Here is a 15,662-nt window from a genome sequence, read left to right as displayed (position 1 = left end):
GTCAGACTCAGAACCTGAACTTCTCTGATGACCAGAGCACAAAGCACCCATGTGAATGGCTGCAGAAGATGGGAGAAAAGTCTGTTCCAGGAAGCAGAAAGGCTTGGGTGAATGGGGCCCTGAGCTGGGGGCCAGGGCTGGCTCTGCACAGTGACTGGAGGTGAGCCTTTTTAGGCATTTTATTGCTCTCTTGAACGTCTGTGTTCTTTCCATACCACTGTACTCGGGAAACTGAGTGAACATGCAAGTGCGGTAAAGATCGTTAAAGACATGTAGGTATCCAACATGAGGAGGCCAGTTTCAGAAGCCCAGTAATTCCCGATTGTTTGCTCACACCTCATTCCTCTGTGACATCATGGGTTCCGGGCATATGTGCTACATGGTTTTGCTGCAGGCAGTGGCAGGCATAGCTTTGAAGTGGACTTACCAGAGAATTTGTGCTTTGATAAAACTGTTTTGAAAAACTCTTTTGTCATAAAATTTGAGTATAGATAACTTTATTATCAAAATGTCTACATTTCTTTTGCTTTCATCAACTCTAGTTATTCGTACAGTTTTCTGTTGCAGAAAGGCTCTTCCCCTGTAGCTCATCCTCCATTGCTCACTCACCCCCTCCTCCAGTGTTAGCTGCAGTTGGTCAGCTAGCTTCATCAGTATTATCTAACGCCAGGTTTTACATTACCGGTTAGACTCAGGTTAGACTTGGTGGACTTGGACAGCGGTCTGCAGTGATTATCCGTGATGAGAGGGCAGCCTCTGTAGTTTGATTGCTTTGTCAATATCTGGGTTCCACCTAGACCACTTGTCATGTCCTCACACCTCTGCCTTGCCAGAGCCCAAAGCTGTAGAAGACACAGAGTTCAGCACATTTACATGTGTGCTGCCTAGGTTTTGTCAGCAGGACACAAGCTGCATTCATCTTGGAAGAGGGAGCATTGATGAAGAAAGGGCCTCTATTATAGTGGCATGTGGGTAGGCCTGTGGTGCATTTTTTAAGTTTTATATTCCTAATGGTAAATGCCAAGAAACTTGACTGCTAGATTGTATAGTAACCGTGCAATTTTCTTTTCTTTTTTTTTTTTTTTTTTCTTTTTTTTTTTCGGTTAGGGACCCAACCAGGGCCTTATGCGGTTTAGGCAAGTGCTCTACCACTGAGCTAAATCCCCAACCCCCTGCAATTTTCTTTTTATGTCCATAGTAAAATTTTTGTAAAGGTTTATTGGTAACTATCTGTATTGCAGTCTGTTGTTGGTACTTTGCATATTGATCTTCCGTATATGTGGAGGTTATCAGTTAAAACTTGCTTGCTTCTGGGAAGGACATTAAAAACCTGCATTGAAGAACATTGTATGTTAACTATAAGTGCCCAATGTGCCTTAGCCCAAGCCATCCTGTCTGGCCGTGGTTTGCGCTCCTCAACCAACGTTTCCTTATTTCCCTCTGTGTTCTCTCCTCTGGCCAATACTACCCACTGTTCTTTCAGCTGTTTTTGTTTGTTTTTGTTTTATTTTCCTGAACTCAACCTGTTTATATTCTATTGTATACAGGTGAAAGCATGCAATAATTTGTCTTCTCTCTGCCTGCTTTATACCACTCAATGTCTTTAGTTTCACTAAAATGACAGGATTTGGTCATTTTTTGTGCCTTAATGATAAATAGTAACAGTTTATATTTTCATTCTCAGCTCCTTAATTGCACCTGCTGACTATGTTTTCATATTTGTATTTTCCATCTGCACATTTTTTCTTTTGAGAGAACGTCTCATTATGAAGCCCTGTGTAGCCTAAAACTTGTAGACCAGTCTGGTTTTAAATCCACAGAGCTCTGCCTGCCTCTGCTAGGGCTAAGGTGTGCGCCACACCAGACTCATCAGAATCTCTTCTACTGGGGCTCTAGGCCTCTCGTTATGAGCTGTTTCTCATGGAGTTGTAAGGCCTGTTTAGTTACCTTCGTGTCAGTCCTTTATCAGCCATTAGAACACCAGTGGGTATCTTCTCTTTAAATCTAAGACTTAATGCTTCGGATCTGTTTTTATTCTTTCTTGACCATCTACTCTCTAGTCAGTCCAGTGGTCCCAGTGAAATACCTGAAATCCTTACATAGTTTTCCCCTCATATATTTCACAAAAGATTGTGTATAGAATTTAAATATATAAGCACTCATGAAAATGAATGGTTGGACTTAAAGGTGCTCACTGTGTTTTGCTTCAAGAACTCATTTGATACCTTTGGGAGAAATTAGAATTCCAAACTCTATTTTATTTAAAATGTCATATACTCCTGTTCCTGGAGTTTGACTATTTTTCAAGAAGTCTGCACGATTCTTTTCATTCCATTGATTTTTTTTTCATTCTCTTGTCTCATTTTGAGGAAGTACCTCATTACTGTATCATTTACAGAGTCTCAGTATGTATTAAAACTCTAACTCCCCATTGAAGGACTCTATTCCATTTGTTCCATGAAAGAGGTTAAGTTCTTTAAAGCAAAAACGGTTCTTTGCTATAAACTTCTAGAACTTTTCCAGTGTCTCATGTAGAATAGTAGTGAGGAAATTAGGCCAAAAGGCCACATGATGTGGAGAATTCTTGGCCTAATGCCACAAGGGAGGTCTGTTAAAAAGTTTAAATTTTTGCTGTGACATTTTTCTGTAGTAATTTTTTTCAGAAAATATTTCCAATCCCCTACATGCTAAACGTGGCCATTTGTGTTTCTTGTAGTGTGAGATATGAAGAAACAAGACCTTACTACTTAATGGTTTTCTAATCAACATGTCACTGTGGTATTCATCTGTAGAACGGGGTCTCAAAAAGTATGGTTTTTGGTTTATTTTGTGAATAAATTCTGGAAGAGAATTGTTTCTGTTGGTGCTGCTGAGTTCCGCTTTGACCTCCTCAGCTTCACCAGGGACCATGTCTTTGGGTGGTCTTTTGCTTTGGGTGTGATATTACTTTCTCTCTGCTGACAATAGCCACTCCCCTCTCCTACTTACCAGCCCCCACTCCAGTGGCCACTCCTCCTCTAACCCAGCCCCCCACTTCAGTGGCCTCCCCCTCCTACTTACCAGCCCCCCACTCCAGTGGCCACCTCTCCCACTTCACTGCCCCCCCACCCAGTGGCCACTCCCCCTCTCCTACTTCCGCCCCCCACCCAGTGGCCCTCCCCTCCTACTTCACTGCCCCCACCCAGTGGCCACTCCTCCCACTCACCTGCCCCCACCAGTGGCCCTCCTCTCCTACTTACGGCCCCCCACTCCAGTGGCCACTCCTCTCCCACTTCACTGCCCCCACCCAGTGGCCACCCTCCCACTTACTGCCCCCACCCAGTGGCCACTGCCCCCCTCCTACTTCATCAAGCCCCCACTCCAGTGGCCACCCCTCTCCCACTTTCACCCCCCCCACCCAGTGACCTCCCCTCCCACTTACTGCCCCCCACTCCAGTGGCCACGCCTCCTCTAACTCACCCCTCACTCCAATGGCCACTCCTCCTCTTCCATTTGCTCCGCCCACTACCCCTGTTTCCTCTGTAATATTGGCCAAATGAATATGATAGGCTCATGGGCTTTTTTGAGGCTTGCCTTGTGAAAATTTGATTAGTTGAAATGAACCTGAAATACATTCCTATTAAAATCATTGTATTTGCATTTTAAAGACTATTTCATAGGTTTAGTTTCCAACTTATGATTCTGAGTATTTCATGCCAGTCTGTAGTTTATAAAAATGAGTGGTCTTTTCTTTGTTCTTAAAGCATTTTGTGCATTTGGATTTTTTTAGTTTAAATTATATTTACTTTCCTGAATCTCCTTATTAGGCAGATTGACTGTTTTGTTTTTGCTGTTCTACGAATATACAATACATAATTCCTAATTTGGGAGACTATTAAAGATGTTTTGTGTGTTAGTTTAAAAAAAAACTCAAAAGAAAAGCAGAATATGGAGAATAATGTTCATTTCAATGTTTTTAAAAAATATTTTATGTGTAGGAGTGTTGTGCCTGCATGCATATTTATGCACTAACATACTTGGTGCCCGTGGAGTCCAGAAGAGGGCATCAGGTCCCCTAGAACTAGTGTTTCAGATGGTCGTGAGCCACTGCATGGATGCTGGGAACTGAACCGGGGTGCTCTGCAACAGCAGCAAGTGCCTAACCACTGAGCCATCTTTGTCCCATCTCTGTCCCTTCTAGCTCCCATAAGCAAGATGGGGTGTCAGAATTACTGCACGATCTTGCCAAATGACACAGTGGTTCTAAAAAGGTTTTATTTAATTCCTGGTATTGTTTTTTTCCACAAAAGGCACTGAAAGTTTACTGATCATTGATTTTTCGTACATGACTTCTCAGAAGCGGTGGCAGGGCCAGGCCTTGCTTTTGATTATAGCTGTTTTCCCTTCATCTTCTGCCTGAGACATCTCCAAAAGACTCTCCAACCTAAGCAGACTTTTAGTGCGTAGCTGCAGAAGCGGGTGTGCGTTAGTCTTTTCAAAGTCCTGCATCTCCCGTTGCACTCGGTCGAGCTTCTCCAGGGAAGGGAGCTGGCTCTCGCCTTTCCTCATGAGCTGTTGCTTGAGTCTTTGCTCTATCAGTTCCCTCCCTCGGAGCATGCGTTCCTGGTGGTCTTTGATTTGCACCTGTTCCCTCTTGTTTACCTGCTGTCTTCTCTGTGCTCTGGGGACATTGTGCACAATTCTCGGCAGCCCGTCACTAGGGAAGAGTCTGCACATTTTGTTCTTACACTCTCTGGCCTGGCCTGTGTTCAGTGGCAAGAAGACTTGCCGTTCAGTCTCCTTCCTCTCTCTCTCTGGTATGAAACAGTGATAACGTCTTCGTCCTTCCATGTGCTGTGTCGCTTCTGTTGTTCCACCACCTGAGTCGTTCTCCTCATCATGCCCACTGTTGTTTTACCATGGTAAGCCTGCCTGGGCAAGCCAGTCGTCAGGAGAGCAGGCCCACTCCCTGACGCCTTATGGTCCTCCGGTCACTCAGGGACAAGTGCCTTGCTGCTGCTGTATGCACGCCACCTGCATTCCAGAGGCCAGAACCTTCATGCCAGTGGAGACTTGCCTTTTAATCGGCTGGTATCTTTAGATGCATTTGTCAATCTAAAACCGTCCAAGTGCTCAGAATTCCTCCCAAAGAAGGTGAGGGAGGGTAGCTTGTTCAAAAGGTAACGCGGGCCTAAGGAAGCTGAAGAGTGTGTTAACTGCTCTTAGCCGTTTCACAGCTGCAAAAGAACAGAGTTTCAGGACCAGTGGAAGCTGTAGTTTCAGAGTCAGTATTCAGGAAGTTAGTACAGTGGCTTCTCTTTTCCTCTCACTTCCTAGGTTTTGTATTGTATGAGACACAAGTGAAGAGATATTGTAGGAGGGGGCCAGAGGTCCCGAGCTACTATTACCTTAACTGATAGGACATCACAATACCTGACTGAAAATGCCATGGCAACACAGACCTCCTTTCTGAGATGGTCTGCTCCCTTCTCAAAGCCAACAGATGAAGTTCCACACTTGCCCACTACTTTTAAAGACCAAAATTTATTTTTGCATAATGCAGTTTCATTGGCAAACAAAACAAATGACTTCTTCGTTTATTTTTATAAAAACTTTTCTTGTTGGACTTGGTGGCATTGGCCTGGAGTTTAAGCCTCCCCAGAGGCCTAGTAAGAAGGATCACCTGAGCCTGGATAGTAAGACACCTCTTAAAACAATATGGGGGAAATGTTCCAAGAAAATGGGAGTGATGTAGCTAATTTAAAGCATATTGTATAGTGACTTTGTTCCCTCAGAACGACTGTAGTGATTTGTGTTCACATTACCTATAAAAATGAATGACATGGTATCAGGTGTCAGCATCGAGGCAGGGGCCAATACATGAGAAGAGAGCTGGAGCAGAGACAGAGTGGATCTAAGCACAGGCGCCAACCTTCTGGGAGTCTCCCCAGCCTGTCCTCCCGGCCTTCTCACGCTCTCTCAGCTGTCCACTGTTACCTCTCTTCTGACATCACGTCCCTGACAGCTCTTGCTGGCCCCTTCTACACCTGGTTTTCTTCAGCTTCACTGTACTTAATCCTGCCCGTCCGAAAAGCCCAAAACCTCTTGTTTTGAATATAAAAGTGCTATAAACAAACAACTAACAAGAAAATGTGCTGTTTCTTCATAAGCTTGTGGAAGCAGTAGAAATAGTGATTATGCCTTCAAGATCCACAATGCTGAGCAGGGCTATTCTCAAACCAGTCACTTCCTGTCCCCATTCCTCTTGATGGCATAAGCTCAAATGACTCCAGAGCATAAACCTCCATTATAGTACAAGAAAGGAATGAAGGTTAAAAGGGTAACCTGGTGTTATATCTAGGAAATCAAGGAGATTTATTCCCAGCCACCACTGGGTCTTCAGGAATACAGCTATCATGGTGCTGTACCTGTAAGCATACATTGATATGTCACTTTGTAAAGCAGTTTCAGTAGATAAAGCCAATTTTAACCATCCATCCTGAGCCCTTGTGGAAGTCTGATCAAGTTACTAGGAGGTGCTAGTAGGGAATACTCATTAGGAACAAGTTGATGAGGTCTTCACCCCAAAGCCTCATTTAATCCTAAAGGAATCTACTAGTCCTGTTATGTTTTTTATAATCTCCAATATGAAATGATAGCTGTAAACAAGTTTTAAATCCTAGAACTACCTACTTTTTTCGTCAGGGATGATGCCTTACTTTTATGGAATTCTGAATATGATCACATATGAGTTTGAGATCTGTCATAAGTAAGTTGTCCCAAAGAACTACCTTTTCTATTACATCAGCTTCAAAACCTGGTACTATCATTTTCAACAATTTTTTAGTTTACTTAAAGAGCTTGTGTATAGGGTTGCAGAGATAAAAGGTTGGTAACAGTAGTGGTTTCAGTAGGTATGGCCCTCATAGACTCAGGTGTTTTGAACGCTTGCCTTATACAGAGTGGCACTATTAGGAGGTATGGCCTTACTGGAATAGGTGTGGCTTTGTTGGAGGAAGTGTGTCACAATGGAGGCGGGTTTTGATATGACCAAGCTACGCCCAGAGTGACACAGTCTCTTTCTGCCGTCTGCAGATGAAGATGTAGAACACTGCTCAGATTCCAGCACCATGTCTGCCTGGACACTGCCATGCTTTCCACCACATAATAATGGACTCAACTTCTGAACTGTAAGCCAGCCCAGAGCAAGCAATAAAACTCTAAGACAGTAAGGAACAACCTCTCTTGTTTGGCAGTGCAGCCTAATAGTGAAAGGTTACATTTGCACACTCTAAGATATGAACACATGCACAATAAACAACTTTTTTTTTTTAAGATTCTAAACTTATGGTAGGAAGTTCTAGGTGGGTCTATAGCTTAGGCTGGCTTCTAAGCAAAAATATTGACAAAGAAGTGATGTTTTAAGATGAATCATATTAGGAGAAATAAATGAAGATTTCAACGAATGTCTAGTCACTGCTAAAAGGACCTAGAACAATAGACCAGGTAGACTCCATATCATGGAATACAACATTATTAGGTTAGATCCCCAACGTAGCTACTTGTTATAATTTGCTAGAAATCTACCATGTTTTAATATCTTTGTGGTATTGGACACAATTGAAAAAAGATAAAGTGTTGTGGAGTGGACAGAAAGGAATGGTAACCATGCTTTGTGGTCACATGCTGCTCTGCATGGTTAGCCATCTGTGATGGCTTCTCTGAGAGGAAGCTTTAGGCCTCTCTCTTTATAGGTGCATACATAGCTCTGTGCCTTTACATTGACCCAGTGCTCCCTCAACCCTCCTATTCCAAGCCCTCAGTGGGAAGCTATGGCTCTCAGGCATAGGTTTAGAACTACTAGAGAGAATGAATCCTTTATATTACTAGATGTGAGGGATGTCGGTGGTAGCAGCACTCCACAGAACCTTGACTGCTTTGTGGTAGTTCAGAGTCAGCTCTAGTGTTCCATAGTCCGTGCTACTAGAATTTCCACACTCACAGGCAGATGACACTACTGCTAACATGCCGAGGCAGGGAGAGACTGATTTTCTACAAGGCCTCTTACCAGCTCACTACTATTCACGTTTACCAATAAATGAGTCTTACATTGTCTATATAATTGGAAAAACTAAATGGTTTAGCAAATGTTGCTTCAGAGCTAACTTTGTGCTTAAAAAGTTGTTCTATTTAAGTTTATATAGACACAGTATTTTCTGTAGTAACCACAAATTTAAATATGTGTGAAGAAGTAAGAATTAAGAACAGTCCTATTTTGGTAAACAGATATTAAACTGTTTTTCTAAGAAATCCACCAGGAATTTACCCATAACTCCTCACTTTGTGGCATCAGGAGATTGGCCTTCAGTTGTTTACAAGTCCCTTCCCCAATACTTGGAAATCCCTATTCTTTGTGTACAGTGTGTTCCTCATGGCTTTCTACTGGCAGCTTCCATGGTGATTTCTCATCACATCTTTCATCTGTTAAAATTTAAGAATTTGGTCTCTCGAGTACTATTTGTGTGTCCTGTTGTTGGGAATTTATCTTCACTTTGTTGTTGCTTTGGGGGAATATATTTGGTTCATATTTTATCATAAGAAATTATAATCCCTAGCTTGAGGAGGTTTACAATCTGAATCACCGTCAGTATAGAAATATACAGAGGTAATGTAGGAGTGCTATCTATCCACCGCATACAAATGAGAAAACATACATGTAAATACTGTTCTCCATCGGAATCCCATCTTTTTAAAAAAGTGGCATTTTTTATGAATTCATAAGCAACAAGGGACAGTTCAATGAAGTTGTCTAAGTTTGATGGTGCCATCGAATGGTATTATATTATATTCTCATCTTTTATCAAACCTGAAGTGACTTACTGTTCAAATTGGGGGCACTCTGGTTTGAAAGGCTCTCTTCAGTCATAAGCCATAAAACTGCCGTGGTGGTTTTGGGGTTTGGGATAAAGATAGCCTGTGTGATTCTGGGTAGGTGCGCTCACCATGTTTGTTTACACTTGCTCAGGGTTGCTGCTGCCTTTATTTCCTAAGTATATTTATGTCTTGTTTGTGTGTGAAATTCTGAGCAAACAAAACTGAAGACGTGACATGACACACACTTTACAACATTAAATAAGGTATCTGTTTTAGGGAACATCAGTGTTGTCATCGCCTGCCCTTCTACCATTTACATTTAGTAACAGAGCCCTGAGTGTAAGAAAGACTTGCCCCTGTTCTCCTCATGTTAAAGCTCATGTGTGAGTCACATATAGATACAAATACTTCAGAAGTCCAGACAGCAGCAGCTAGTACACGTCTAATGCTTACCGTTTGCAGAGCCTTGTGTGGACAGGATATCCCTATTTTTCTTTTCAGTTTTCATGATTTTATTTAAATATAAAATATGCTTATAAACCATCTACTAATTTTCTTAAATTTTTAAATTCATTATTATTTCTGTGTGTGTGTGTGTGTGTGTGTGTGTGTGTGTGTGTGTGTGTGTGTGTGTGTGTGTGTGTATGATTCAGCACGTGTGCAGGTCAGGTTTTTGACACTGAACTCAGGTCCACTGGAGATGGTGGCTCTCATGGTTGTCTGGGCTGGTCTTTCCATCACAGAGCACTCTTAGCATTGTACAATGCAGGGTCCCTTGTGCGGCCCCGTGCATTTGCTGACTTGGGGCTCCCATTATCAATGATTTCTATTAACTCTGATCTTGAGTTTTCTCCACAGCCTCAGGTACTCCTGGGTTTCTTCCAATTTCACTTAAGTTTGACACTCATACCAGCATGGCTGCTGCCAGATGAAGCGTCTCAGACCTCACAGCTGCCATGATGTTGTGTAGAAGGCAGCTCCATATCCTTACGCAGTACCAAGGAAGGGAAATCTTGCTTGCTTAAGATTTCAAGGACGTCTTAAAATTACTTTTTATCAATATTGGACTCATAATATTTTATACACTATCCAGTTTGAACAGAAAATTAAACAAGTTATAGCATCATTCCAATGTTAATGGACTAGCAGCTGTGATTTCCTGGGGAAATGCTAGGCCAGATAGAAATGAAAGTAATTGTAGGATTGTTGTTAAGTGAAATTAAATTACCCTGTTATTTTTAAAGGCTAAAGTAGGTGAGAGTACCAGGTCTCGGATTCTATTTCCATTCTTACTGGATAGAGCAGATTCGGGTTTATTAAGTAAAATGTGTGCTTTAGTTATAGAAGATAGTGCATGTTTAGATGACAGCGGGGTGGGGGGCACGGCAGGGTAAGAAAGGGAAAGGAAATGGCAGCAGCAGTGTGGGCTTCTGGAGGACTTGCCAGATTTGGGGTTTAATAGGAAAATAAAATCAAATTCAGTAGTCTGGGCAACAGTGAGATCACCATCTCTAATTAAATGAGTTAAGGAAAATATACTAAATTCTATAAAATCAGAACTTGCCAGAGCTCCTCAGAGCACAGAGGTAACCAGACACCAAATGGGCACTTGATAAATGCTGATAGTGGAAGTCAGGAGAGGGCACAGATGTAGCTAGATCCCCTTCAGCTTGAGTTACAGACTGGTGTAATCATCATGTGGGTGCTGGGAATCAAACCCAGGTTGGCTTGAAGAGCAGCCAGTATTCCTAACCTCTGAGCTGTCTCTCCAGGCCTTACACATAGTTAGCTCTTACTGTCATAGGATCTCGAAGACGGTCACAGGTGCTAAACCAGCAAATAGCAGCCTGCTGCTCTTAGAAAACCATGTGTCTAAATATATGTCCTGGAGCTGTCTGGATCTTCAATCCTAAAGACAACTAACTCTAGTAGATTCTGTTTTCCTCTTTAACACCACCACCACCACCACCAACCAATACCACCACCACCAATACCACCACTACCACCACCACCACCAACACCACCACCAACACCATCACCACCACCATCGACAACAACAAAAACAACAACAGCAGCGGCCTCAGATTCAGGATGTGGATTGACTTTTTGAGGCTGCCCCATCCAGCTAGATTGTGAGTAAAAGCCATTGGTAGCCTACTGTGCTGCCCAGTAGGTTCTCTGGGTTATCTGCTTCTCTCCTCCAGTGACCAATTCTTACCACAAAGCAGCAGAAGGAATGAAGGGATGTTGGCCAGGAGTTTGAGGGTCCAGTTTGTTTGGGTGAGGACGACATGCTGGAGGTCATGGGATGCCTTTTGGGTGGGAGCAAGAATGTATGGGGTTTTGCTCACAATCTAGGTGGATCTAGAGGCAGGAAGAAAACAGACAACAAGGTAACATGGGCTGTAAGACCTCGCTTCCTGCCCTCTGCCTTTCATATTTGCTTCTTACAGATATGCTCCATTTTCTAAATGTCCCATACCCCCCTCCAAAAAAAGAATGGCATAGGCTGAGACGCTATGATTCACAGCCACGGGCCTGGCTCAGGGTATTTCACAAGCAATCATGTGTCTTTCCCCTCCTGTCACCACTTGTGTGAGCTGAGCAGGAGGGCAGAGTGTCTCCGTAGACCTCAGCTGAGGGGGAAGTGCACATGGACCGCTCAGCTCTGTTGTCCCTTGTGAAGACCCTGGGCACGATGTCTCATGTATGCAGAGTGCAGAAGTGCAGCAGAACATTACAAACATGGAGGGTCACTTGTATTTATCTTTCTACTCTTGCCTAAGAGCTAGGGATGTGTATTTGGTGGCATTTAGGCTAAAAGAAGTAGTTAAAATTCATGGAAGGCCTTTTATTTTTCTTGATCAAAGTAAGAAGTCCCTAGAACTGCATCATACTTTCTTTCCCTTGTTCAGTGTTGGCTTCCATTGAAATTGTCTTAGATGCAAATGTGTGGCTGAAGGCCGTGCCTACTGAGAATATGGTTGGTGTTGAGGTTGCCCTCTTAAATTGTAGTGCTACCTATCACTATTCATTCATTATCTTTTTATCTTACTTTTATCTTTCAAAAGCATCCTAAAGAGTTATACTTTCTCCAGTACATTTCAGACCATTGTAGTTATTAAGTCTTTATTTAGTATTTGTGTGTATAAGGCTTTTCCTCTTAAGATAAAAAGGAAGCAATACATACAATACTTAATTTTGCTGGCTTTACCATATTGTTCTGTGACAACAATATTTGAATCCAATAAGCCAAACAGGAAGTAGTGCTAGGGAATGGCATTGAACTGAACATTTATCCTTGTGTGGTGTAAGCCTACTAATGTGGGAGTTTAGACCAGCAGGGCAGGTCTTATGCACTGAAGAAATAGCTGCTTTGGGGCTGGAAGTAGAATCAATGTCATGGAAGACACTATGCCCTCAAGGAGCCTGAACATCAGTAAGGCAGAGTGCTCTGTGTGGCTCTCTGCAGCCTGTGGGAGGGAAGGCACGGTGAGATTGGTGGACCAAGGCTCTTAAAGTTTTTGTGTAATATGTGTGTGTGTGTGTGTGTATGTGTGTGTGTGTGTGTGTGTGTGTGTGTGTGTGTGTGCACATACTTTTTATGTCTGGGTGCATGTGCATATATGTATGGAGCACATCTGTGTATGATTATATTTTATTATGTCTTTATGTGTGTATGTGTGTGCATGTGCCCATGAACATCAGAACAGCGTGTCATATACTCTGGAGCTGGAGTCAAAGGCAATTAGAAACCCCAGCCTGCGTGCAGATGAACTGAACTCACGTCCTCTGGAACAGCTGCATGTGGTCCTAAATGCTGTACCTTCTCTTCAGCCTTGCCAGTTTGTCTTAAATTACAATGTGATTACATGATTTCTTCCTTTCTCTTTCCTCCCTCCACCCCCTATCATGCACCCTGCCTTTTACTCTCTCAAATTCATGGCCTCTTGCCTCTTTTTAATTGTGCACACACACACACACGCACGCATGCACGCACACACCCTGTTCAGTCTATATAATGTTACTTGTATTTACATAATTTCAGCACTGGCCACTTGGTACTGTAGAACCAATTAGGGTCTCTTTCCTGGGGAAAACATTTTCCATCTTTCAGCTTTCCTTACTTTCCTGAAGCTCTCTGTTTAGGATTGGGGCCCTGTGAGACTCTTTTTATGTTAGCATGTCTGTTGTTGTCCTTCTGAGACCAGTTTCTTTGTCTGAACCTAGAACTCCCTGACTTAGGTAGGGTGGCTGGCCAACTGTGGGATTCTAAGGATCTGCTTGTCCCTACCTTTCCATCGTCAGGGTGATAGATGGACATCACCATGCCTGGGTTTTTGGCTTATGTGCTGGGGAAGTGAATCCTCGTCCTTCTTCTTTCCTGACTGAGCCACCTCCTCATCCCTCTCCTGCAAGCATTTGTAGCATGACTTTGAACTACTGTTCTTCTGAGGACTAAGCATCAGTTTCCTACCAAGTCCTAGTAATTGCCTTTTCCTGGACATGGCAACTTATCAGATTGTCAGTACCTACTTCAGAGGTGGGGAAGCTCCAGTGATTGTTGATGGCTTCACGGGGGGCTGCCTATGGAGACCTGGAGCTGAGGCTTTGGACACGCGGGTTCAGACTACAGAACCAGTCCTCTATCTGGGCAGTTTGCTTTCCACTGCTTGTCCTGTGTCCATTGCATGTTTGCTTTCACACTTTCACTTCTTAGTCTATTTTTCTCATTGAAGCATACAAATTGTACAGATTTTTTTAAAATGTTAATTCACTGTGCACTTCAGGCAGTTAGGAAACACCATAATTCACTTACATATAAAAATGTTTTACCAGCTAAAACAATATTTTTAGTTTCAGGTTTTGCTTCGCTTGCAAAACCTATATGTGTTATACTTGCTCATTTTCATGGAAAATCTTTGTATCTCCACACTTGAGCCATATTGCCTACATTTTTGGTCCATCTAATTTTAGACTGCTCTCAAGAAATCACTCGTTCACACGTTTCACGTTTTCTTTTTAACCCCACAGCTCTCCTGTTGTCTTGTTTTCCTGGTATTTGCTATAGATCACTTAGTAGATCTCCTTGATATTCCAAAAATTTTAATTGCTGCCTTTGGAGTCTTGCTTTTTATTAGTAATTTTCAGTGTAAACTATGTTCTAGTTAGTTTGTAGTTTAATTGATAAGAATATAAACGAGTCACATCTCAGCCTGCCATTGACTGTTTAATTGAAACCTACTAGTTATTTTAAATGACCTTGGCTTTAATCCCTGGATTAATATGTTATCAATATACCGTGGTTTATGATAGCCTTTGGAACTTTTCTTTTCAAACAGTATATTAAAGTTCTGTTTCACTTCTCAGATAGCTAAGCCACAAATTGATTATTTTAGACCTAGACTTCTCTGGTGTTGAGATTTTGACCCTGATACCCTTCTGTGTGGGTGGATGTGGTAGCACCATCTTGCTCTACTTTCAAGAAAAAAGATAGGCCTTATATTACCATGTCCAACTCTGTGAGGAGCTAGGACTTGAACTCAGGGCTCCATCCACATTGATACACACTTTAAATATTGAACCGCATCCCCAGACCTTTTTTCTTCTATTATTTGAGGCAGGGTCTGGTATATCCCAGGCATGACTTGAACTCCTTTTGAAACAGAAACTGATTTTGAGTTTCTGACCCTCTTGCCTCCATCACTCAAGTGCTAGCATCTCAAGCATGCACCGCACATTGGTGTGTTCGCTGCCGGCGACCTAGCAGATTACTTCCTGGTCATCCAGAGGATCTGAATTTGGTTCTTAGGACCCACACTGGGCATCTCACAACTCCCTATAACTAGCTCTGGGGAGCCAATATATTTTTTCTAGCGTATACCAATACTACTACTGCTGCTGCTGCTGCTGCTTCTTCTTCTCTTCTTCTTCTTCTTCTTCTTCTTCTTCTTCTTCTTCTTCTTCTTCTTCTTCTTCTTCTTCTTCTTCTTCTTCTTCTTCTTCTTCTTCCTTTTCTTCTTCTTCTTCTTCTTCTACTTATTCTTTATTTTAGTCTTCTTCTTCTTCTTCTTCTTCTGCTTCTACATCTTCTTCTTCTCCTTCTCCTCCTCCTCCTCCTCCTCCTCCTCCTCCTCTTCTTCCTCCTCCTCCTCCTCTTCTTCCTCTTCCTCCTCCTCCTCCCTCTCTCCCTCCTTCCCTCTCTCTCTCCCCCCCATCCCCTCCCTCCATGCCTCCCTCTTTCCCTCTTCCTCTCCCCACTCCAACACAAATCTTCAAAAAAGAGAGAGACAAACGCTCCCTGGTTATAAACTATATAGATAAATTTGAGTTATGACTCAAACTGCATGGCTCTGGCTGATGTCCATGATCCCAGCCTTGCAGAAAGCTTTTGTTTAAATGTTGTTTGAGGCTATGATGGCATCAGAAGTTAAGACCACAGTCTACATGTCAACAGCTCCTTTCCCTGGGTCAGGTTTTCCCCTTGTGCCTCAGGTCCTAGTACTGCTGACTTTGGAGGAGTTAAATAGCTTGGAACTGTGACCTGGTGAGCTTTTGACTAAGCAGGTGCTCACAGATGTGGCCAGTTGTCATCGCTTATTTCTGAAGAGGTGGACTCAGTTTGTCTCTCAGTATTGTCATAACACTATAAGAAAATGGTCCCGTTGCCATTCAGTGCAGCTTGATCAAATCTTGTCAGGGGTATAGCCCTCTGTCCTTGCGTGGTAAGGGCCTGGTCACTTGTAAACGTGACTGAAGCCTGGAACAACTTGTCTCTCCAGTGGGGCTGAGAATGTGTAAAGATGGAG

The 15,662-nt window shown here is 42.8% G+C and overlaps 2 protein-coding genes across 4 annotated transcripts in view; one reads left to right on the top strand and one right to left on the bottom strand.

The window, feature by feature from the left end:
* Supt3h (SPT3 homolog, SAGA and STAGA complex component) overlaps nt 1-15,662 on the top strand; it is a 326,190-nt gene that overhangs the window by 102,954 nt on the left and 207,574 nt on the right. The window lies entirely within an intron of this gene.
* LOC116899141 (putative uncharacterized protein ZNRD1-AS1) lies at nt 4,251-5,448 on the bottom strand. Its single transcript, XM_032900681.1, has one exon. The coding sequence runs from the start codon at nt 4,828-4,830 to the stop codon at nt 4,333-4,335; it is 498 nt and encodes a 165-aa protein (XP_032756572.1). The 5' UTR covers nt 4,831-5,448; the 3' UTR covers nt 4,251-4,332.

Source organism: Rattus rattus, chromosome 4, assembly GCF_011064425.1.
Source record: "Rattus rattus isolate New Zealand chromosome 4, Rrattus_CSIRO_v1, whole genome shotgun sequence".
Lineage (NCBI taxonomy): Eukaryota > Metazoa > Chordata > Mammalia > Rodentia > Muridae > Rattus > Rattus rattus.
Note: the sequence above shows the minus strand (reverse complement) of the source record. Positions and strands in the feature narration are given on the sequence as shown.

Coding starts and splice junctions, on each gene's coding strand:
- LOC116899141 (XM_032900681.1), bottom strand. CDS start 4,830: ATGGAAGGACGAAGACGTTATCACTGTTTCATACCAGAGAGAGAGAGG.